At 34.3% G+C, this 25,017-nt stretch overlaps 3 protein-coding genes across 3 annotated transcripts; all 3 read left to right on the top strand.

The window, feature by feature from the left end:
• The first annotated feature begins 2,084 nt into the window (after nucleotides 1-2,084).
• Nucleotides 2,085-3,411, top strand: LOC143606414 (putative indole-3-pyruvate monooxygenase YUCCA10). Its single transcript, XM_077082190.1, has 5 exons — nucleotides 2,085-2,289; nucleotides 2,363-2,697; nucleotides 2,807-3,040; nucleotides 3,182-3,247; nucleotides 3,328-3,411. Exons 1-5 carry the CDS (start codon nucleotides 2,085-2,087, stop codon nucleotides 3,409-3,411), a joined length of 924 nt encoding a protein of 307 aa, XP_076938305.1.
• Nucleotides 3,412-12,621: 9,210 nt separating this feature from the next.
• LOC143606404 (putative indole-3-pyruvate monooxygenase YUCCA10) lies at nucleotides 12,622-14,006 on the top strand. The gene is made up of 3 exons (XM_077082181.1): nucleotides 12,622-12,857; nucleotides 13,345-13,684; nucleotides 13,794-14,006. The coding sequence occupies exons 1-3, from the start codon at nucleotides 12,622-12,624 to the stop codon at nucleotides 14,004-14,006; spliced, it is 789 nt and encodes a 262-aa protein (XP_076938296.1).
• Nucleotides 14,007-14,177: 171 nt separating this feature from the next.
• LOC143606395 (putative indole-3-pyruvate monooxygenase YUCCA11) lies at nucleotides 14,178-22,176 on the top strand. Its single transcript, XM_077082173.1, has 8 exons — nucleotides 14,178-14,231; nucleotides 14,313-14,424; nucleotides 16,235-16,395; nucleotides 16,823-16,945; nucleotides 17,026-17,137; nucleotides 21,470-21,507; nucleotides 21,855-21,920; nucleotides 22,000-22,176. The coding sequence occupies exons 1-8, from the start codon at nucleotides 14,178-14,180 to the stop codon at nucleotides 22,174-22,176; spliced, it is 843 nt and encodes a 280-aa protein (XP_076938288.1).
• The last annotated feature ends 2,841 nt before the right edge of the window (nucleotides 22,177-25,017 follow it).

Raw genomic sequence — 25,017 nt, 5'->3', positions numbered from 1 at the left:
AATAAACAACAAAACGTTTTCATAAAAAATCAATCTTTATTTGTTTGTGAATGGCTAACACATTTGATATAACAACGTAGTTATACCTTTTGAATTAGCACGTATGTTAATCATCTTACGTTATCATAAAAAATATGTTTGAATAATTTTATTTTGAAATGATTGCTTAATATCGTACAAGACATTAAATCTAGTAATTTATTTTTGAATGGTTTGAATTTACACATGTGTAACATCTATTTTTTGTCACCTACACAAACGTAAATATTTGTTTTACATATGTGTAAATGTATATTGAATTATGATTCGGTTAATGTAGTTTTTTACCCATATTTTATAATATATTCATGCTTAATTGGTTACCTACAAATGTTTTATATATAAATAAATGATTAGCTTGAAATATGTTTATTTAGTATTTATATACATGTAATTGTTTGCATATATGTAAATATTATTTTATGTATATTTTACTTGATGACTTGCAATCAATATTATTATTTATTTTTTGTTTTTATTGTAACAGTTTGATTCATATTCATAGGGAAAAAAGGGAAAAATAACAAACTAATTGGATACAAGAGGAGAGACCAGAGAGAAATATAATTAAATTAGTTAAATAGTTAAACAGAGAAAAAGAAATGTTTTATATGTACCATTATACCCTTTTTATTTAATTTTTAGTTTTTAAAATCATATAATAATGAGTGGTCTACATTAGTTCTTAGAGAAAATAGGGTTCTCTCTCTCTCTCTCTCTCTATATATATATATGGGTGGGTTAACGTACAATAATGGCTTATCGTAGATTACGTACGCGACCCTCCAGAGCGTCAGATTAAAAACACGCGGTGGCAGTTTCGCAAATAACCCAACAATTGTGCGCGAACAAATTCCATCAATTACAACTCGACTCTGATCCAAATTCGGAACTCATCGCTCTATCTCATCCAATTTCTAAACTCTAATCACAACTTAAAGTATGAAATCTCTAAAGTCAAAAACCAATTTAAAATCGAACGTCGTTGAACATCAAAAAAATCTTCAAAATAGATGAAAAAATGATGATTTAATCAATCGAATTAATGTGTAGAAGTGTTTAGATTCATCAATCGATTATGAAATTGCAGAAATAATGCACTCAATCGAGCTGTGATTAGAGTTCAAAATATTACGTTTTAAACGTTCTGAACAAAACTAAAGATCTTTAAACGTTCTGACAAAAAATGAACATCTTTAAACATTCTGACCAAAAATGAACATCTTTAAACGCTCTAATTCGTTATAATACGTTCAAAAAAGTTTAGAAGTACAGAACTTCTAAACTAACAAAAAAGTCCAGAACAAAAATTTTAAATGCTCAAGTCAAATTCCTACCCTTAAACATTCAAATGTTAACCTTTAAACGTTTAAGGTTACAAGTTTAAACGTTCAGGAAAAAACAGGCAAATATTACTAAGGGTCAACTCCACTTTATATGACCACTTTTCAAAGATACATTGCTATGCCTAAAGCACGTTTCAACTATCAGTTGGTTATTGGACCGGCAAGTTTGACCATGTATAATGAAAAATGTAATTTTTTCTCTTTAATTTGCATATATGATCACCTTTAAAATAAATTGATATTTAAATTTTTTTCCTTATAAATCACACATTTCTAGTTTCTAGTACAATGTACACTTTGGTTTATCATAAATTAAATGTAAAATTTCTAAAATTTATAATGTAACATACTTTAGTCAGCACCGTATGAACAAATTAAAGATAGACTTCAAAGTAAGGAAACACATTATCTAAAAAGTTATATATGTAAAATACATACATTAATTAGCACAGTATGAACACATTCTAGTCAAATATACAAATTCTCAAAATTTGTTTCCAATGAAGATGCAACAACTCGGTTAATAAGAACTAGTAATATTCTGAATTTTAAGCGCTAATACATTAGACAGTTAAACAAAAAAATTAAATTTGTTTACAATTTTGTAGCTTTTATATACAGGATATATGCGCATAAAGTGCATCATCTATAACCATATACTTTGTGATACAACAACCATATCAAAGAGCTTAAAGAAAAATGAAGCAAGAAACTGTGGTTGTGATAGTGGGAGCAGGACCCGCTGGTATTGCAACGTTAGCATGCCTCAACCTTCTTTCTATCCCAAATATTGTTCTAGAAAGGGAAGATTGTTATGCGTCTTTATGGAAAAAGAAAGCTTATGATCGTTTGAAGCTTCACTTGGCAAAAACTTTTGTCAACTCCCTCATATGGCATTTCCGTTGTCTGCCCTACATTTGTACCCAAAAATATGTTTGTATAATACTTGCAAAACTACGTTTATCATTTCAAAACAGACCCATTGTACCAACGTAGTGTTGAGAGTGCGCGGTATGATAGTAGTACACAAAAATGGGTGGTTACCGCCAAAAATAGTGTTTTGGGTTTGGTCGAGGAGTATGTAGATGAGTTTCTTGTGGTGGCAACCGATGAAAATAGTGAAGGCTATATTCCCAACATTTATGGTTTAGACAATTTCAAGGGGTTAGTCATTCACTCTAGTGAGTATGAAATAGGAAAGAAATTTGGAGACGAAAAAGTGCTTGTTGTTGGTGCTGGAAATTCTGGCATGGAAATTGCATATGATTTGTGTAATTGGGGTGCTCAAACATCAATTGTTATTTGTAGCCCGGTAAGCACATTAACACTCTCTTGCGTGACGTTTGAGTTTGAACAGGCGCGTTAAATTAAGATTATTGTGTATATTAGCTTTAATATTCAATTCTTGTTTATTGTAACAGATACATGTGCTTACCAAGGAGTTAGTGCAACTTGGAATGTATTTATTAAAATACATCCCGTGCACTTTTGTAGATAAGATGGTTTTAACGTTGAGCAAGTTGTTATATGGAGATATTGACAGATATGGAATACAAATGCCACGTAAAGGGCCATTTTCGCTTAAAAAAGATACCCGGCGGTCACCTGTAATTGACGTTGGGACAATTTTAAAGATAAAAGCAAGAGAGATTGAGGTAAACATCCTTATTATGTAATAACATTAAATAACGTTTAAACAACTTTTTTAACGGTTGTGTTTTCTTTCTTCCATCTTAAAGGTTATGCCGGCAATTAAAGATATAAAAGACGATCAAATCAAATTTACAAATGGTTAGGAGAAACAATATGATGCCATTGCCTTTTCAACTGGCTTTAAAAGCACCGTGCGCAAATGGCTTAAGGTAACAAATACTAACTACATATTGTTTAATAACTTGACATTTTTTTCTCTTTTACTCTTAAAATTTTTTAAATTAACTAGGATGACGGAGGGCTCTTTAACGAGAAAAGAGAATATGGTCTTTATTGTGTTGGATTTGCGAGTGTCGGCTTATTTGGTATCTGATATACATCTATTTATACATCTCGAATCCCGTGTAAAGTTGTGTTTCTTTAATGTTTTGAGTTCGGTTTAGTTCGCGTTTCGTTTATCTTTTATTAATTTAGGTTTCGATTTAAGTATTATGTGTTTACCGTGTTTTAAATCGTTTGTTGTCTTGCATGATTCTTTCTATCATTTCATGTGAAGCTTATGTTCGTTTTGTTCATCAACGGTTACATGATTACTTCACTTAAGAGTTTTGATTTATTTTCATGTAGATGGTGGCTTGGTGATCAAGGGAAAAAAGGTCTAGAAGGTTCTTATCGTTGCTTGGAAGCTAAGGAAGAGATCTAGCGAGTTTAAGTAATAAAATAACATGAAAATCTCGTAGCCCCTCCAGAAGCACGCCGTGCCGTGCGACGGGGGTGGCCAGGCCCGGTCGCTCGCCGCCTAGGTCTACTGGTTAGCCATATTTTGCAAATTTTAAAGCCCGGCTCGTTTATATATATATACTATTGCAAACCTAGACGTTGGAATACACTTTGGCAGCCGATTTTCCAAGGTTTAGAGCTAATATTGAAGGTGTTTTGGAGTTAGGAATCAAGGAGTATCATCAAGCTTTCATACGGGTGTTCAAGAGTCTATTAAGACAGGTTTTCTCGTTCTTTATCTTTGTTCTTGTTCATTATCTTTCATGATGTTTCTCTTTGTTCTTTGGTTTAGTTATTTATCTTTGATTATGACTTTGCTAGGCTAGACTCCATGTCTACCTAAGTTTTATGAACATGTGTTGATTTGATTCTTGCTTTGGACTAATTGTTTGATTATGGTTTCGTTATTTTAATAGTAAAGACTTGATTTTGCTTTCATGATGCATATGAATGTTTATTATCTTGATTGATTGTTAATTTTAGCTTCACATAGATCTTATATCTCTTGATTGTGTTATTTAGATTAGGGTTTATGTTTAATCATTACTTGGTGTTTTGATTATTATGGTTGAATAGGCCTATTAGATCATAGAAGCTAGTTGATAGTTGGTTAGGGTTTAAATGTTTTGCTAAATTCCAATAGCTGTAAGGTGAGTAGTTGTTCATGTGTCTTGGTCAATCGCATGCTAGGATAGATTAGTGACAATATTCTTGCTTATTGTGTTGATCCTTGTTCATGATGTCGTGATAAGCTTATCAAGTGATCTAAGGCTTAGTGTTTCGTAAGATTGCTTGCTCTAGATACTATTAATTAACCCTAATTGATAACTGTGAGGAAATTAATATAACTGATTGCTTAATAATCTAATATTCATTCTTTAGGATTTTACTTGATGCGATTGAGGGTCCTTTAGGGTTTGTTAGATGAATACGTTTAGAAATCAGTTTTCATATCATGTTATTTGTCCATTGCTTGATGATTGTTGATGCATGAGATTCTTACCTAGGTAGATTCCTTCTCTGATGGGTTTTGATCTTGTGTTTTATTGCGTATTTATAGTTTACTCGTTCATTTAATTTCTTAGTTTAATATTAGTTTAAAAACCCCCTTAAAACATTTATAGTAAATAGTCGTGTCGTAAATCGAGTCTAATTAGTTAATTAACGTAATTTATAGAGTCTTGTGGGTTCGATATTCCGGACTTACTTAGCTTTAGTACAATTGACCGGTTCATTTGCCGGTGTATTGTGTAGTTGAGTCTTAAGTCTAGTTTTTATTACTTGTTTAGTTTAGTTAATATTTAATTGATTGTTTCTAGCACATCAAGTTTTTGGCGCCGTTGCCGGGGACTCTTGGCAATTGCGTTATTTTTTTTAATTGGACATATTTGCTATATACGTGCTATTTGTTTTATTTTCGTTTGAGTCGTAGGAGTCTAATTAAATTTTAGTTTAGTTTAATTTAGTTTTAGTTTTTATTTTTAGTCTACTCACTTAGTCCGTTGCGTCCTTAAGGTTTATGCCACATCTTCGTTCGCAAGGACCACCGTTAGATAATCCGGATTTTTCTCCGTTCAAGACCGAGACCAGCTCGTCAGAAGAGAAACCACCGTCGGAAGCTACTTCTACACCGAAATCATCACCATCCAGTTCGCCACCGGAAAGTCCGAGAAGTCAACCAAACGTTCAGATGGCCGACAATAGAACAATCACTGCTCAAGCCTTCGATGGCTTAATCGGAAACCAATCATGCATACTCGTTCCCGCAATCAACAATCCCAACTCGTGGCAGATTCCGTCATACGTCATGAACAACATCGTTCAAACTAATCAGTTCACGGGGCGTGATGACGAGGATGCACCGGCTCACATTAACCGACTTTACCGCGTTCTTAAAACTTTTAATTTACAAGGTGCTACCGAAGATGCTATTTTCTTACAGCTGTTTCCGTTTTCACTTGCAGGTAGCAGCTACTTGGCTTGACACGCAACCACCTGGCACGTTCACCACTTGGGAAGCACTACGTTCTGCATTTATCAAGAGATACTTCCCACCGGCTAAAGCGGCTATTCTTCGCGATCAGATTCACTCGTTTCACATGGAGCCGGGGGAGCAATATTATCATGCTTGGAAGCATTTTCATAACATGCTAGCCCGTTGCTCACAGAATGGTCTCATACCATGGGCTCTCGTGAAAAAAATTTACAATGGGTTGAACTACGAAACCCAAGTTCGGTTCGACACGGCCGCAGGAGGAAGTTTACTGGAAAAGAAGAATGTCACCGAATGTAACGAGATGTTTGAGAGATTTGCTCAATCCGATTATGCCAAAGAGCCACATCGCGGGAATTCCACTCCCGCCACTAGTACATCATCGTCCGCTCGAGGTGTACACCAGGTTAATCTGGATACTAGTGTGGCTGCTGCTTTAGAATCACTAACCCGAGAGGTGAAGGAACTTAAGGCCAAGGTGGACAGGTGTGAGTTTTTTAGGGGTGGACATGGTAAGTTGGAGTGCCCGGTGAAGAATCAACAGGTCAATTTTGTTGCTGGTCAGACTAGGTTTCCCAACAATTATAATAACAACAGTCAGAGTTGGAACACCTATAAGAACCCGAATCAGAATAATGCTAATTGGCGTCCGTCGGGTGCATCACCCGGATTTCAAAATTCTTATGCTCCAGGACAAGGTCATTATTTTAATAATAATAACACCGATGGTACTAATGTCCAAAATAATGTGCAGGATTCGAATGGTGGAATTGGGCGTTTGGAAGAGATGATGAAGCTAATCTTGGAGAGAGATCAAGTTACACAGAAAAAGTTTGCCGAACATGATTTGCTCTTCAAGAATCAACAATCTTCTATTCTCGATATTCAAAGGATTGTTGGTGATATTGCTCGTCGTTTAGAAGAAAGACCCCCAGGTCAGTTTTCGGGTATCCCTCATACTAATCCGGCTGCTCAATTGAACGCCATATCCACTCGTAGTGGTAGGGTTTTTGGTCCGGAGGTAGTTAGTAGAGAAATTAGGAAAGATAGGGACGATGATTTGATAGATGAGGAGATAGAGGTAGTGGCTCCAGGTAAGTCACAAAATACAACACCGATCATAGAGCCGCAAGTTAAGAAAAACGCCGATAAGAAGCCGGTTGGAGTCCGGCCACCACCACACACCATTGACCTAGCCTATGTCCCGTATCCTGCTCGTCTAAAGAATCAAAAGTATACGAAAGATTACGGGCATTTTCTCAATATATTTAGCCAATTGAATGTCAACCTCCCGTTCGTCGAAGTTCTCCAGCATATGCCTAAGTAAACCAAATTTTTGAAAGACCTTCTTAAAAAAGGATAAGTTGGAGGAGCTGTTGACTGTACCATTAAATGGAGAGTGTTATGTAGTAGTTCTCAATAAAGTACCGGAGAAATTATCCGACCCGGTGTTTTTACCATTCCATGCCTTTTCGGAAGTGATACGACGTGTCAAGCATTAGTCGATCTAGGAGCTAGTATAAACCTTATGCCATATTTTTTGTATGAAAATCTAGACCTAGGAGACCTCACCACTACTCTAATGACGTTGTCTTTAGCCGATCGTTACGTTAAGTATCCGAGGGGTGTCGTAGAGAATTTGCTCATTAAGGTAGATAATTTGGTTTTCCCACATATTTCGTTGTTTTAGATATGGAGGCCGACGAGAGAGTTCCAATTATTTTTGGTCATCCATTATTACATATTGCTAGGGTGGTCATTGACTTGTTTGAAGGTAAGATCACTCTTAGAGCCGGTGATGATAGTGCCACCTATTTGGCTAAGTCCATGAGACATCCGAGTGGTCAAGACGGTCTCATTGATCCATGTCATCCAGTTTACTCGATAGAATCATTTATCTCAGGCATGGATCCTATTCTTGATTGTTCTCGTTCTGAGAGTTTAAGTGTGGGGAAGGAACAAGAGGTTTTTAGTTCTCGGGAAATGGTGAAGTGTGTTGGAGAAAAAGGTGGTGGTAAGCGAAAGATTGAAAGGGTTCGTGGTGTTAAAAATAAGAAGACAAAGGTTGACGAATGGTCGGATCATGATTCGATATCTTTGAGGGCATTGGAGTTCTACCGAGGTGGAGGAAGCTCCACTCGGTCCGCCACGTGATTCGCATAGCATGGGTTCTTGAGTGAAAACTCAAGTGTAGAGTTTGTATAATTTCTTTCATTTTAATTTTTTATTTTCTTTTACTTTGAGTCGCTAATGTAGTTTTGTAGTTCGACTTTGTTTTGTGTTTTTTGAGTTTTGCTAGTTTGAAGACTGAATGAGCTAGAGAGACGATCCCCAAGGAAAATTTATTGAAAAAGACAAGTGTGGGGATGGAGCAGCCGAGCCGTATACTTTTTATTTATTTATTTATTTGCTGCTAATTATTCATGATTTATTTGTTTGTTGGTAAAATACTTTAATTGCTTAATATCTATCATTTTGATAAGATACATTTTTAGATATGTTTGTTTGTTTTTGTTTTGGCCGCTTACGTTCGTGTGTGAGAGAAAGAGTTACCATTTGCTGAGCACGTTCGTAGTTGGAGGGCATTTTTGGAAGAAGACCTTGGCATTATGTTTCATTCGCATATTACCAGCTATGTCTTTTCCATTATCTAGCTTATTAACTCTTTATTTTGCTTTTATTTTTAATTTTTAGATTTTTAGTTTTTTTGTAGTCCGACTTTATCTTTATTTTAATTTTATTTTTATTTTAAGTCGTCCTTATCCTTGCATTGAGGACAATGCAAAATTTAAGTGTGGCGATAGGATATTTGAGTCGTAGTTAAAATTTAACTTTAAAAATAAAATAAAAAAATTTAAAAAAATTAATTAAAAAAATTAAAAATTTTGAAAAATGTCCATTGAATATAGTTTTTTGCGTTAAAGTGGGAGATGATGATATTTATCGGAAATCGATTTTTCAAACTACTAATAATATGAGATAAATAAAAGAAAACGCACTTAACTTGGGATGTGTCGGTAGGCTCAACCTTAAAAATGAAAGGGCAATTTGAAAAAATGGTTAAAACGGAAATCTTTTGTGGGTAAAGCGTTTTGTCCGTGGAAGATAAGTAATGAAAGGTCGGGCCATACTCAAGCCTCATACTATCATACCATTAAGAAACGAACCACAAGGGACACGCTACATGTAAGCCCTATAGATGAAATTTTGCATGCTCACCTATGGTGTTGGATTTGGGGTATTGCTTGATAACGGGGGTATGTCATGTTGTGGGGAGCACTAGCTATTAATTAAATTAAACTTAATTGTATCTAATGGCTGCTTGGTAGATTTTGATGCTTAAGCTTAGGTGGATAAACAATACCCTTGATCGTCTTAATTATTCATGAAAAAAATAGAGCAACAAGTGTTTAAATTCTGCTAATTTTGAGGTTTAAGTCAAGTTGGGGTGGTCTGGTCCGGTAAAAGCTGAAAATAAGCGGGTCTTAATTGTGTAAACCACTGAGTAATATAATTGTCGGATCTTATTTGTCCCGGTAAATAATAATGCATGGGTTTAAGCGGACAACAATATCGATGATCGCGGTTTTTGCTTTCTTCTAAGCTTTAAAAATTAACCTATATGTTTGTTAGACTGTAATTTTCCGATTCTGATCCAACTGCATAAGACTTTTTCAGGGATGAAAAAAGAGTAAGTGTGGGGATATTTGATATACATCTATCTATACATCTCGAATCTCGTGTAAAGTTGTGTTTCTTTAATGTTTTAAGTTCGTTTTAGTTTGCGTTTCGTTTATCTTTTATTAATTTAGGTTTCGAGTCAAGTATTATGTGTTTACCGTGTTTTAAATCATTTGTTGTCTTGCATGATTCTTTCTATCATTTAATGCGAAGCTTATGTTCGTTTTGTTCGTCAACGGTTACATGATTACTTCACTTAAGAGTTTTGATTTATTTTCATGTAGATGGTGGCTTGGTGATCAAGGGAAAGAAGGTCTAGAAGGTTCTTATCGTTGCTTGGAAGCTAAGGAAGAGATCTAGCGAGTTTAAGTAATAAAATAACATGAAAATCTCGTAGCCTCTCCAGAAGCACGCCGCACCGCGGGGGGGGGGGGGGTCCAGGCCCGGTCGCTCGCCGCCTAGGTCTACTGGTTAGCCATATTTTGCAAATTTTAAAGCCCAACTCATTTATATATATATATATATATACTATTGTAAACCAAGACGGGGGAATACACTTTGGCAGCCGATTTTCCAAGGTTTAGAGCTAATATTGAAGGTGTTTTGGAGCTAGGAATCAAGGAGTATCATCAAGCTTTCATACGGATGTTCAAGAGTCGATTAAGACGGGTTTTCTCGTTCTTTATCTTTGTTCTTGTTCATTATCTTTCATGATGTTTCTCTTTGTTCTTTGGTATAGTTATTTATCTTTGATTATGACTTTGCTAGGCTAGACTCCATGTCTACCTAGGTTTGATGAACATGTGTTGATTTGATTCTTGCTTTGGACTAATTGTTTGATTATGGTTTCGTTATTTTAATAGTAAAAGACTTGATTTTGCTTTCATGATGCATATGAATGTTTATTATCTTGATTGATTGTTAATTTTAGCTTCACATAGATCTTATATCTCTAGATTGTGTTCTTTAGATTTAGGGTTTATGTTTAATCATTACTTGGTGTTTTGATTATTATGGTTGAATAGGCCTATTAGATCATAGAAGCTAGTTGATAGTTGGTTAGGGTTTAAATGTTCTGCTAAATTCCAATAGCTGTAAGGTGAGTAGTTGTTCATGTGTCTTGGTCAATCGCATGCTAGGATAGATTAGTGACAATATTCTTGCTTATTGTGTTGATCCTTGTTCATGATGTCGTGATAAGCTTATCAAGTGATCTAAGGCTTAGTGTTTCTTAAGATTGCTTGCTTTAGATACTATTAATTAACCCTAATTGATAGCTGTGAGGAAATCAATATAACTGATTGCTTAATAATCTAATATTCATTCTTTAGGATTTTACTTTATGCGGTTGAGGGTCCTTTAGGGTTTGTTAGATGAATACGTTTAGAAATCAGTTTTCATATCATGTTATTTGCCCATTGCTTGATGATTGTTGATGCATGAGATTCTTACCTAGGTAGATTCCTTCTCTGATTGGTTTCGATCTTGTGTTTATTGCTTATTTATAGTTTACTCGTTCATTTAATTTCTTAGTTTAATATTAGTTTTAAAACCCCCTTAAAACATTTATAATAAATAGTCGTGTCGTAAGTCGAGTCTAATTAGTTAATTAACGTAATTTATAGAGTCCTGTGGGTTCGATATTCCGGACTTACTTATCTTTAGTACAATTGACCGGTTCACTTGCCGGTGTTTTGTGTAGTTGAGTCTTTAGTCTAGCTTTTATTACTTGTTTAGTTTAGTTAAGAATTAGTTGACTGTTTCTAGCACATCAGTATCTCAAATGACGCGAAGAACATTGCTAATGATATTTCCCGATTAGTTCGTGGGACTAATTAACCTTGTATCAAGAAAACGTGGGTGGTTTGACTGTTTTCGTGTACTGTGTATACTATGTGCAATGATTTTGTAATCCATATGCGTATTTCTTATTTTTGTTACGCCTTTATAATAGTTTATATTAATAACATTACATATTATAATAATTTGTGTTGATATTAATAAATCCATTACCATGTTTACATATGCGGTTTAAATTGAATAAATTTTAAGCGATTTTTTTTGAACGAATGATCATTTGTATTACCGACAAACCTTCCAACTTTACTTACAATACAGATTTAAAATGTAGAGTTATTAACATTTATCCACGAATACACTACCTTCATTTTGATTTATGTTAACTACCTTTTTGCCATACTCTACGTGAATTCAAAAGAATCTATTCCAGATCGTATTGATACAATTAAAGACTTTCGGAGTTGGAGGATGAGTGGTGGTGGTCGATGGTGGTGGAGGTAGAGGTTGGTGGGTGGCGATGGAGGTGGCTAGGGATAATATAATGAATAAGAAGATGAGATGGCCTTGTGGAACCCACAAATATATAACACATAAGCATGCCAACTCAGTTAAATAAGGGTACATGTCAGCTTCTCCACTAACGACGTTAGTCACCTATCATGTTGTTGACATATAGCTGAAGAAAATAAGAACCAAATATTACTAAGGGTTAACTCCACTTGTTATGACCTATATTCAAAGATACATTGTTCAGTCTCAAGCCTGTTTCAACTATCAGTTGGTTATTGGACCGACACGTTTGACCATGTATAATGAAAAATGTATTTTTTTTTCTTAATTGGCATATATGATCACCTTTAAAATAAGTTGAGATTAAAATTTTTTTCCTAATAAATCACAACTTTCTAGTTTTTAGTACAATGTACACTTTGGTTTATCATAGGTTAAATGTAAAATCTCTAAAATTTATAATGTAACATACTTTAGTCAGCACCGTATGAACAAATTAAAGATAGACTTCAAAGTAAGGAAACAATATATCTAAAAAGTTATATATTTAAAATACATAAATTAATTAGCACAGTATGAACACATTCTAGTCAAATATAAAAATTCTCAAAATTTGTTTCCAATGAAGATGGAACAACTCGGTTAATAAGAACTAGTAGTATTTTGAATTTTAAGCGCGAAGCATTAGATAGTTAAAGAAAACAATTAAATTTGTTTACAAGTTGTAGCTATTATATAAAGGATGTATGCGCATAAAGTGCATCATCTATAACCATATACTTTGTGATACAACAACCATATCAAAGAGCTTCAAGAAAAATGAAGCAAGAAACTGTGGTTGTGATAATGGGAGCAGGACCCGCCGGTATTGCAACGTCAGCATGCCTCAACCTTCTTACTATCCCAAATATTGTTCTTGAAAGGGAAGATTGTTATGCGTCTTTATGGAAAAAGAAAGCTTATGATCGTTTGAAGCTTCACTTGGCCAAAAACTTTTGTCAACTCCATCATATATCATTTACGTTGCCATTGCCTACATTTGTACCCAAAAATATGTTTATTCAATATTTTCAAAACTACGTTTATCATTTCAACGTAGACCATTGTACCAACATAGTTTTGATAATACGCGGTATGATAGGAGCACACAAAAATGGGTGGTTACCTCCAAAAATATTGTTTTGGGTTTGGTCGAGGAGTATGTAGGTGAGTTTCTTAAAGGTAAGCACGGCCCCGTGCTTCCAAAAGCACGGCCCCGTGTTTCCTAAAAGCACATCCCCATGTTTCCTGAAAGCAAAGCCCCATGTTTCCTGAAAGCACAACCCCATGTTTCCTGAAGCACAACCCCATGTTTTGTTGTTTTCTTTGGTTTTTCTTTGGCTTTTCATTCGTTTCTTCGTTTGAGGCTTGGATTTACCTGAAAATACATTTTACCTGATAAGTAGTTATTTTAACTATATTATACGATAGAAGTTGCAGTTTTTAGAGATTATTTGATGCTAAAAGGATGTATATTTTTATATACATCATTTATCATTTCAGCGTAGACCCATTGTACCAACGTAGTGTTGAGAGTGAGCGGTATGATAGGAGCACACAAAAATGGGTGGTTACCGCCAAAAATAGTGTTTTGCGTTTGGTCGAGGAGTATGTAGGTGAGTTTCTTGTGGTGGCAACCGATGAAAATAGTGAAGGCTATATTCCCAACATTTATGGTTTAGACAATTTCAACGGGTTAGTCATTCACTCTAGCGAGTATGAAAATGGAAAGAAACTTGGAGACGAAAAAGTGCTTGTTGTTGGTGCTGGAAATTCTGGCATGGAAATTGCATACGATTTGTGTAATTGGGGTGCTCAAACATCAATCGTTATTCGTATCCCAGTAAGCACATTAACACTCTCCAGCGTGACATTTGAGTTTGAACATGCGCGTTAAATTAAGATTATTTTGTATATTAGCTTTAATATTCAATTCTTGTTTATTGTAACAGATACATGTGCTTACCAAGGAGTTAGTGCAACTTGGAATGTATTTATTAAAATATATCCCGTGCACTTTTGTAGATAAGATGGTTTTAACGTTGAGCAAGTTGTTATATGGAGATCTTGACAGATATGGAATACAAAGGCAACGTAAAGGGCCATTTTCGCTTAAAAAAGATACCGGGCGGTCACCTGTAATTGACGTTGGGACAATTTCATAGATAAAAACAGGAGAGATTGAGGTAAACATCCTTATTATGTAATAACATCAAATAACATTTAAACAACTTTTTAACGGTTGTGTTTTCTTTCTTCCAACTTAAAGGTTATGCCGGCAATTAAAGATATAAAAGACGATCAAATCAAATTTACAAACGGTCAGGAGAAACAATATGATGCCATTGTCTTTGCAACTGGCTTTAAAAGCACCGCGCAAATGGCTTAAGGTAACAAAAACTAACTACACATTGTTTAATAACTTGACATTTTTTTCCTCTTTGAATCTTAACATTTTTTAAATAAACTAGGACGATGGAGGGCTCTTTAACGAGAAAGGAATGCCAAAGCATAAAAGTCCAAATAATTGGAAAGGAGAATATGGTCTTTATTGTGTTGGATTTGCGAGTGCTGGATTATTTGGTATCTCAAATGACGCGAAGAACATTGCTAGTGATATTTCCCGATTAGTTCTTGCGACTAATTAACCTTGTATCAAGAAAACGTGGGTGGTTAGAATGTTGTCGTGTACTGCCTATACTATGTGCAATGATTTTGTAATGCATATGTGTATTTCTTATTTTTTTTACGCCTTTATAATAGTTTATATTAATAACATTACATATTTAAAAAATTTGTGTTGATATTAATAAATCTATTACCATGTTTACATATGGGGTTTAAATTGAATACATTTTAAGCGATTTTTATTTGAATGAATGATTATTTGTATTACCGACAAACCTTCCAACTTTACTTACAATACAGATTTAAAATGTAGAGTTATTAACATATATCCACGAATACACTACCTTCATTTTGGTTTATGTTAACTACCTTATTGCCATACTCTACGTGAATTTAAAAGTATCTATTCCAGATCGTATTGATACAATTAAAGACCTTCGGAGTTGGAGGATGAGTGGTGGTGGTCGATGGTGGTGGAGGTAGAGGTAGGTGGGTGGCGATGGAGGTGGCTAGGGCTAATATGATGAATAAGAAGATGAGATGGCCTTGTGGAACCCACAAATATATAACACATAAGCATGCCAACTCAGTTAAATAAGCGTACACGTCAGCTTCTCCTCTATCGACGTTAGTCGCCTGTGATGTTGATGATATATAGCTGAAGAAAACAAGAACCAAATATTACTAAGGGTCAACTCCACTTGTTATGACCTATATTCAAAGATACAATGTTCAGTCTCAATCCTGTTTCAACTACCAGTTGGTTATTGAACCGGTAGGTTTGACCATGTATAATGAAAAATGTATTTTTTTTCTTAATTTGCATATATGATCGCCTTTAAAATAAGTTGAGAATAAAATTTTTTTCCTTATAAATCACACATTTCTAGTTTCTAGTACAATGTATACTTTGGTTTATCATAAGTTAAATGTAAAATCTCTAAAATTTATAATGTAACATACTTTAGTCAGCACAGTATGAACAAATTAAAGATAGAATTCAAAGTAAGGAAACAAATTATCCAAAAACTTATATATGTAAAATACATACATTAATTAGCACAGTATGAACACATTCTAGTCAAATATACAAATTCTCAATATTTTTTTCCAATGAAGATGGAACAAATCGGTTAATAAGAACTAGTAGTATTTTGAATTTTAAGCGCGAAGACATTAGACGGTTAAAGTAAATAATTAAAGTTGTTTACAATTTATAGTTTTTATATAAAGGATGTGTGCGCATAAAGTGCATCATCTATAACCATATACTTTGTGATACAACAATCATATCAAAGAGCTTAAAGAAAAATTAAGCAAGAGATTGTGGTTCTGATAGTTGGAGCAGGACCCGCCGGTATTGCAACGTCAGCATGCCTCAACCTTCTTTCTATCCCAAATATTGTTCTTGAAAGGGAAGATTGTTATGCGTCTTTATGGCAAAAGAAAGCTTATGATCGTTTGAAGCTTCACTTGGCCAAAAACTTTTGTCAACTCCTCATATGGCATTTCCGTTGTTTGCGCCTACATTTGTACCCACAAAATATGTTTGTTCAATACTTTCAAAACTACGTTTATCATTTCAACATAGACCCATTGTACCAACGTAGTGTTTAGAGTGCGCGGTATGATAGGAGCACACAAAAATGGGTGGTTACCGCCAAAAATAGTGTTTTGGGTTTGGTCGAGGAGTATGTAGGTGAGTTTCTTGTGGTGGCAAATAGTGAAAATAATGAAGGCTATATTCCCAACATTTATGGTTTAGACAATTTCAATGGGTTAGTCATTCACTCTAGCGAGTATGAAATAGGAAAGAAATTCGGAGACGAAAAAGTGCTTGTTGTTGGTGTTGGAAATTCTGGCATGGAAATTGCATACGATTTGTGTAATTGGGGTGCTCAAATATCAATCGTTATTTGTAGCCCGGTAAGCACATTAACACTCTCCCGCGTGACGATTGAGTTTGAACAGGCGCGTTAAATTAAGATTATTTTGTATATTAGCTTTAATATTCAATTCTTGTTTATTGTAACAAATACATGTGCTTACCAAGGAGTTAGTACAACTTGGAATGTATTTATTAAAATATATCCCGTGCACTTTTGTAGATAAGATGGTTTTAACGCTGAGCAAGTTGTTATATGGAGATCTTGAGAGATATGGAATATAAAGGCCACGTAAAGGGCCATTTTTGCTTGAAAAAGATACCGGGCGGTCACCTGTAATTGACGTTAGGACAATTTCAAAGATAAAAGCGGGAGAGATTGAGGTAAACATCCTTATTATGTAATAACATCAAATAACGTTTAAACAACTTTTTTAACGGTTGTGTTTTATTTCTTCCATCTTAAAGGTTATGCCGGCAATTAAAGATATAAAAGACGATCAAATCAAATTTACCAATGGTCAGGAGAAACAATATGATGCCATTGTCTTTGCAACTGGCTTTAAAAGCACCGTGCGCAAATGGCTTAAGGTAACAAAAACTAACTACATATTGTTTAATAACTTGACATTTTTTTATCTTTGAATCTTAACATTTTTTAAATTAACTAGGATGATAGAGGGCTCTTTAACGAGAAAGGAATGCCAAAGCATAAAAGTCCAAATCATTGGAAAGGAGAATATGGTCTTTATTGTGTTGGATTTGCGAGTGCTGGATTATTAGGTATCTCAAATGACGCGAAGAACATTATTAATGATATTTCCCGATTAGTTTGTGGGACTAATTAACTATGTATCAAGAAAACGTGGGTGGTTTGAATGTTGTCGTGTACTGCCTATACTATGTGCAATGATTTTGTAATGCATATGTGTATTTCTTATTTTTGTTACGCCTTTATAATAGTTTATATTAATAACATTACATATTTTAAAAATTTGTGTTGATATTAATAAATCCATTACCATGTTTACATATGCGGTTTAAATTAGATACATTTTGAGCGATTTTTATTTGAACAAATGATCATTTGTATTACCGACAAACCTTCCAACTTTACTTACAATACAGATTTAAAATGTAGAGTTATTAACATATATTCACGAATACACTACCTTCATTTTGGTTTATGTTAACTACCTTTTTGCCATACTCTACGTGAATTTAAAAGTATCTATTCCAGATTGTATTGATACAATTAAAGACTTTCGGAGTTGGAGGATGAGTGGTGGTGGTCGATGGTGGTGGAGGTAGAGGTTGGTGGGTGGCGATGGAGGTGGCTAGGGCTAATATGATGAATAAAAAGATGAGATGGCCTTGTGGAACCCACAAATATATAACACATAAGCATGCAAACTCAGTTAAATAAGCGTACACATCAGCTTCTCCACTAACGACGTTAGTCTCCTGTCATGTTGATGATATATAGCTGAAGAAAACAAGAACCAAATATTACTAAGGGTCAACTCCACTTGTTATGACCTATATTCAAAGATACATTGTTCAGTCTCAAACCTGTTTCAACTATCAGTTGGTTATTGGACCTACAGGTTTGACCATGTATAATGAAAAGTGTATTTTTTTTTTCTTAATTTGCTTATATGATCGCCCTTAAAATAAGTTGAGATTTAAAATTTTTTCCTTATAAATCACACCTTTCTAGTTTCTAGTACAATGTACACTTTGGTTTATCATAAGTTAAATGTAAAATCTCTAAAATTTATAATGTAACATACTTTAGTCAGCACAGTATGAACAAATTAAAGATAAACTTCAAAGTAAGGAAACAAATTGTAACATCCCGTTTCCCGAATTTCGGTTAATAAAATGAAAATACAAGTTATTATGAGTCGGGCTAGTGTTGGGTTAAATGGATATGCGTTATGGACTTGGGTTATGAAAGAAAGAGGAAAAGACAATTTTCTTAAGCCCGTGATCCATAATTATATAAGCATTTATTACCAAGTAATTCTCATTTTACACACATTCCACACCTCCCAAAACACACACTTAGCTCTCTCTCTTTCTAGCCGAAATCACCAAGGAAAACCGATTCCGATCCAAGGTATGATAGTATGATGTTTTTTGAGCTTAAAACCGTTAGATATGGTCATGAAATGACGAGCCGACACCATTAAACCGTTTAAGTCACGAGATCCGGGTGAAATCGGGTATAAAACGAGCCTAAGATGAGCTTAGGGAACACCCTAGCTCAGATATGGATCGAACGGGGCGAAAAACGGTGAAAAACGAGTAGAAATTCGTTTTTCCTAGCAAATCCATGGTTTTCTGGCGACGGCGCCGGAAAAGTTAATACGAGGTTAAAGGATGTCAGAGAATGTTCTGACATTCTCTGACCTAACCCTAATTCGTTAATAGGAAGTTAACGAATTAGAGGTAATTCGTTAGTGGGGAGTTAACGAACTAGGGGTGATTCGCCAAGCAGTTCGTTAAAGTTAACCTAACGAACTAGACTCAGTTTGTGTTCAAGTTCGCTAAGCATGAGTAAACTAACTAGCTTCCGATTCGCTATGACCATTCGTTAAAGGAGATAACGAATTAGAAGATCCAATTCGTTACGCGAACTGATTCGTTATATGAACTAATTCGTCAAAAGGACCGGTTCGTTAAAAGGTCCAATTTGTCTAATAACCAGTTCGTTAAAGGGTTCAATTCGTTGCAAGAACCAGTTCGTTATGGTAACCCAATTCGTTAACGATAAGTAACGAACTAGAAGTTTAACATAATGACAGAACAATCCCTAGACTTAGAAAAGAATGAGATAATTACACAATAATCCTTGGACTTTGATAATTTATGGAAGATACCTTTAAAGGTTAACGAGTAACGATTAACTAATCGGTAATAATCCAATGAAGTAAAACTGACTTAGATACATGAGACTAATTAACTAGATGATAAGAGGAGCTAGAGCTGTATTTAATATATGTATGATTATACAGTTAGTCGTGCTCAGCTTTGGAAAGGATTAACTATAACCGGTGAACGTAATCGCATTCACGTGAGTTTCTAGCCCCACTTCCTTGTTATGTTTTTGGGGCTGTGTGCATACTCGATGTGATAGTTAATACACTTACCCTAAGTGGTAAGTGTATGCCTTGTATGACTTACATATGATGATTGCTTGACGATGCATGAACGATCTTCGGATATTGCATGTACTGTCAAGTGATAGTTAAAGGCATGTCTGATGTGTACATATGATAAGTGAAAGATGTATGTATGTTATGATGATAGTACATAAATGATCTTCGGATATTGCATGTGCTGCCAAGAGATAGTCAAAGATATGACTATATATATATGATATGGAAATGAGGTATGTATGTTATGATGATAGTACATGAACGATCTTCGGATATTGTACATAAAATTTATAAAGGTATGTAAAGACATGTATGGTACAATGTACTAAATATAGGGAACCGACCCTAATAATGTCGGCGAATGGAGGGAACCGACCCTAATAATGCCGGCGAATGCAGGGAACCGACCCTAATAATGCCGGCGAATGTAGGGAACCGACCCTAATAATGTCGGAGAATGGAGGGAACCGGCCCTAATAATTTTAGCGAATGCAGGGAACCGGCCCTAATAATGTCGGCGAATGTAGGGAACCGACCCTTATAATATCGGCGAGGGGTTATAGGGCGAAATTCTCTTTGAACGTATATGTATGAATGGAAGTATGTATGTAAGAATGAAAGTATATGTGTATGGAAGTATGTACCTTCGGGTGCATATGTAAGTATGTGAATGTATTATATGTCGTCTGATTAACTAGAACTCACTCAGCGTAGCTGACTTTTAGTATGCACGCAGGTTAGCAGACTGAGACAGCTGGTTTGAGCGGGACACATGGCAAGATTGAAGATGCTGGCGTTTGAAGATTTGTCATTCTGTTTGATACTGTGTTTTAATTATGTTTTAAAAAGACAAGTTATGAATGTTTGTACTGAATGGTTGACTAATATTATTACTTTCACGAAAGTTTTACTTAATTCTGATATTTAGAACTGTGTTTATGAGTAATTCCAATCTTCCAATGTAGGGCACCGGGAACGGGGCCTTACACAAATTATCCAAAACATTATATATGTAAATAAGAATGAAAGTATATGTATGAATGGAAGTATGTATATAAGAATGAAAGTATATGTGTATGGAAGTATGTACCTTCGGATGCATATGTAAGTATGTGAATGTATTATATGTCGTCTGATTAACTAGAACTCACTCAGCGTAGCTGACTTTTAGTATGCACGCAGGTTAGCAGACTGAGACAGCTGGTTTGAGCGGGACACATGGCAAGATTGAAGATGCTGGCGTCTGAAGATTTGTCATGCTGTTTGATACTGTGTTTTAATTATGTTTTAAAAAGACAAGTTATGAATGTTTGTACTGAATAGTTGACTAATATTATTACTTTCACGAAAGTTTTAACTAATTCTGATATTTAGAACTGTGTTTATGAGTAATTCCAACGTCCAATGTAGGGCACCAGGAACGGGGCCTTACACAAATTATCCAAAACATTATATATGTAAAATACATACATTAATTAGCACAGTATGAACACATTCTAGTCAAATATACAAATTCTCAAAATTTGTTTCCAATGTAGATGGAACAACTCGGTTAATAAGAACTAGTAGTATTTTGAATTATAAGCGCGAAGACATTAGACGGTTAGAGAAAATAATTAATTTTTTTTACAGTTTGTAGCTTTTATATAAAGGATGTATCCGCATAAAGTGCATCATCTATAACCATATACTTTGTGATACAACAATAATATCAAAGAGCTTAAAGAAAAATGAAGAAAGAAAGTGTGGTTGTGATAGTGGGAGCAGGATCCGCCAGTATTGCAACATCAGCATGCCTCAACCTTCTTTCTATCCCAAATATTGTTCTTGAAAGGGAAGATTGTTATGCCTCTTTATGGCAAAAGAAGCTTATGATCGTTTGAACAGGCGCGCTAAATTAAGATTATTTTGTATATTAGCTTTAATATTCAGTTCTTGTTTATTGTAACAGATACATGTGCTTACCAAGGAGTTAGTGCAACTAGGAATGTATTTATTAAAATATATCACTTGCACTTTTGTAGATAAGATGGTTTTAAAGTTGAGCAAGTTGTTATATGGAGATCTTGACATATATGGAATACAAAGGCCACATAAAGGGCCATTTTCGCTTAAAAAAAATACCGGGCGGTCACCTTAAAAAAGATCTTGACAGATTGAGACAATTTCAAAGATAAAAGCATGAGAGATTGAGGTAAACACCCATATTATGTAATAACATCAAATAAAGTTTAAACAACTTTTTTAACGGTTGTGTTTTCTTTCTTCCATCTTAAAGGTTATGCCGGCAATTAAAGATATAAAAGACGATCAAATCAAATTTACAAAATGGTCAGGAGAAACAATTCGATGCCATTGTCTTTGCAACTGGCTTTAAAAGCACCGTGCGCAAATGGCTTAAGGTAACAAAAACTAACTACATATTGTTTAATAACTTGACATTATTTTCTCTTTGAATCTTAACATTTTTAAATTAACTAGGATGATGGAGGGCTCTTTAACGAGAAAGGAATGCCAAAGCATAAAAGTCCAAATCATTGGAAAGGAGAATATGGTCTTTATTGTGTTGGATTTGCGAGTGCTGGATTATTTGGTATCTCAAATGACGCGAAGAACATTGCTAATGATATTTCCCGATTAGTTCGTGGGACTAATTAACCTTGTATCAAGAAAACGTGGGTGGTTTGAATGTTGTCGTGTACTGCCTATACTATGTGCAATGATTTTGTAATCCATATGTGTATTTCTTATTTTTGTTACGCCTTTATAATAGTTTATATTAATAACATTACATATTTTAAAAATTTGTGTTGATATTAATAAATCTATTACCATGTTTACATATGCGATTTAAATTTAATACATTTTAAGCGATTTTGTTTGAACGAATGATCATTTGTATTACCGACAAACCTTCCAACTTTACTTACAATACAGATTTAAAATGTAGAGTTATTAACATATATCCACGAATACACTACCTTCATTTTGGTTTATGTTAACTACCTTTTTGCCATACTCTACGTGAATTTAAAGTGTCTATTCCAGATCGTATTGATACAATTAAAGACCTTTGGAGTTGGAGGATGAGTGGTGGTGGTCGATGGTGGTGGAGGTAGAGGTTGGTGGGTGGCGATGGAGGTGGCTAGGGATAATATGATGAATAAGAAGTTGAGATGGCCTTGTGGAACCCACAAATATATAACACATAAGCATGCCAACTCAGTTAAATAAGCGCACACGTCAGCTTCTCCACTAACGACGTTAGTCGCCTGTCATTTTGATGATATATAGCTGAAGAAAACAAGAACCAAATATTACTAAGGGACTTGTTATGACCTATATTCATAGATACATTGTTCAGTCTCAAGCATGTTTCAACTATCATGGTTATTGGACCGGCAGGTTTGACCATGTATAATGAAGAGTGTATTTTTTTTCTTAATTTGCATATATGATCGCCTTTAAAATAAGTTGAGATTTAAATTTTTTTTTCCTTATAAACCACACCTTTCTAGTTTCAAGTACAATGTACACTTTGGTTTATCATAAGTTAAATGTAAAATCTCTAAATTATAATGTAACATACTTTAGTCAGCATAGTATGAACAAATTATAGATAGACTTCAAAGTAAGGAAACAAATTATCCAAAAAGTTATAAATGTAAAATACATACATTAATTAGCACAGTATGAACACATTCTAGTCAAATATACAAATTCTCAAAATTTGTTTACATTGAAGATGGAACAACTCGGTTAATAAGAACTAGTAGTATTTTGAATTTTAAGCACGAAGACATTAGACAGTTAAAGTAAATAATTAAATTTGTTTACAATTTGTAGCTTTTATATAAAGGATGTATGCGCATAATGTGCATCATCTATAACCATATACTTTGTGATACAACAATCATATCAAAGAGCTTAAAGAAAAATGAAGCAAGAAACGGTGGTTGTGTTTCTTTCTTCCATCTTAAAGGTTATGCCGGCAATTAAAGATATAAAAGACGATCAAATAAAATTTACAAATGGTCAGGAGAAACAATATGATGCCATTGTCTTTGCAACCGGCTTTAAAAGCACCGTGCACAAATGGCTTAAGGTAACAAAAACTAACTACATGTTGTTTAATAACATGACATTATTTTCTCTTTGAATCTTAACATTTTTTTAAATTAACTAGGATGATAGAGGGCTCTTTAATGAGAAAGGAATGCCAAAGCATAAAAGTCCAAATCATTGGAAAGGAGAATATGGTCTTTATTGTGTTAGATTTGCGAGTGCTGGATTATTAGGTATCTCAAATGACGCGAAGAACATTGCTAATGATATTTCCCGATTAGTTTGTGGGACTAATTAACTATGTATCAAGAAAACGTGGGTGGTTTGAATGTTGTCGTGTACTGCCTATACTATGTGCAATGATTTTGTAATCCATATGTGTATTTCTTATTTTTGTTACGCCTTTATAATAGTTTATATTAATAACATTACATATTTTAAAAATTTGTGTTGATATTAATAAATCTATTACCATGTTTACATATGCGGTTTAAATTTAATACATTTTAAGCGATTTTTATTTGAAAGAATGATCATTTGTATTACCGACAAACCTTCCAACTTTACTTACAATACAGATTTAAAATGTAAAATGTAAAATGTAGAGTTATTAACATATATCCACGAATACGCTACCTTCATTTTGGTTTATGTTAACTACCTTTTTGCCATACTCTACGTGAATTTAAAGTATCTATTCCAGATCGTATTGATACAATTAAAGACCTTCGGAGTTGGTGAATAAGTGGTGGTGGTCGATGGTGGTGGAGGTAGAGGTTGGTGGGTGGCGATGGAGGTGGCTAGGGCTAATATGATGAATAAGAAGATGAGATGGCCTTGTGGAACCCACAAATATATAACACATAAGCATGCCAACTCAGTTAAATAAGCGCACACGGCAGCTTCTCCACTAACGACGTTAGTCGCCTGTCATGTTGATGATATATAGTTGAAGAAAACAAGAACCAAATATTACTAAGGGTCAACTCCACTTGTTACGACCTATATTCAAAGATACAATGTTCAGTCTCAAGCCTGTTTCAACTATCAGTTGGTTATTGGACCGGCAGGTTTGACCATGTATAATTAAAAATGTATTTTTTTTTAATTTTCATATATGATCGCCTTTTAAATAAGTTGAGATTTAAATTTTTTTCCCTATAAACCACACCTTTCTAGTTTCTAGTACAATGTACACTTTGGTTTATCATAAGTTAAATGTAAAATCTCTAAAATTTATAATGTAACATACTTTAGTCAGCACAGTATGAACAAATTAAAAATAGACTTCAAAGTAAGGAAACAAATTATCCAAAAAGTTATATATGTAAAATACATACATTAATTAGCACAGTATGAATACATTCTAGTCAAATATACAAATTCTCAAAATTTGTTTACATTGAAGATGGAACAACTCGGTTAATAAGAACT

This window comes from Bidens hawaiensis, unplaced genomic scaffold, assembly GCF_021521415.1.
Source record: "Bidens hawaiensis isolate Kalapana, Puna unplaced genomic scaffold, B.hawaiensis_p1.1 tig00002123_1, whole genome shotgun sequence".
NCBI lineage: Eukaryota > Viridiplantae > Streptophyta > Magnoliopsida > Asterales > Asteraceae > Bidens > Bidens hawaiensis.
This window is presented reverse-complemented; position numbering and strand designations above follow the sequence as displayed.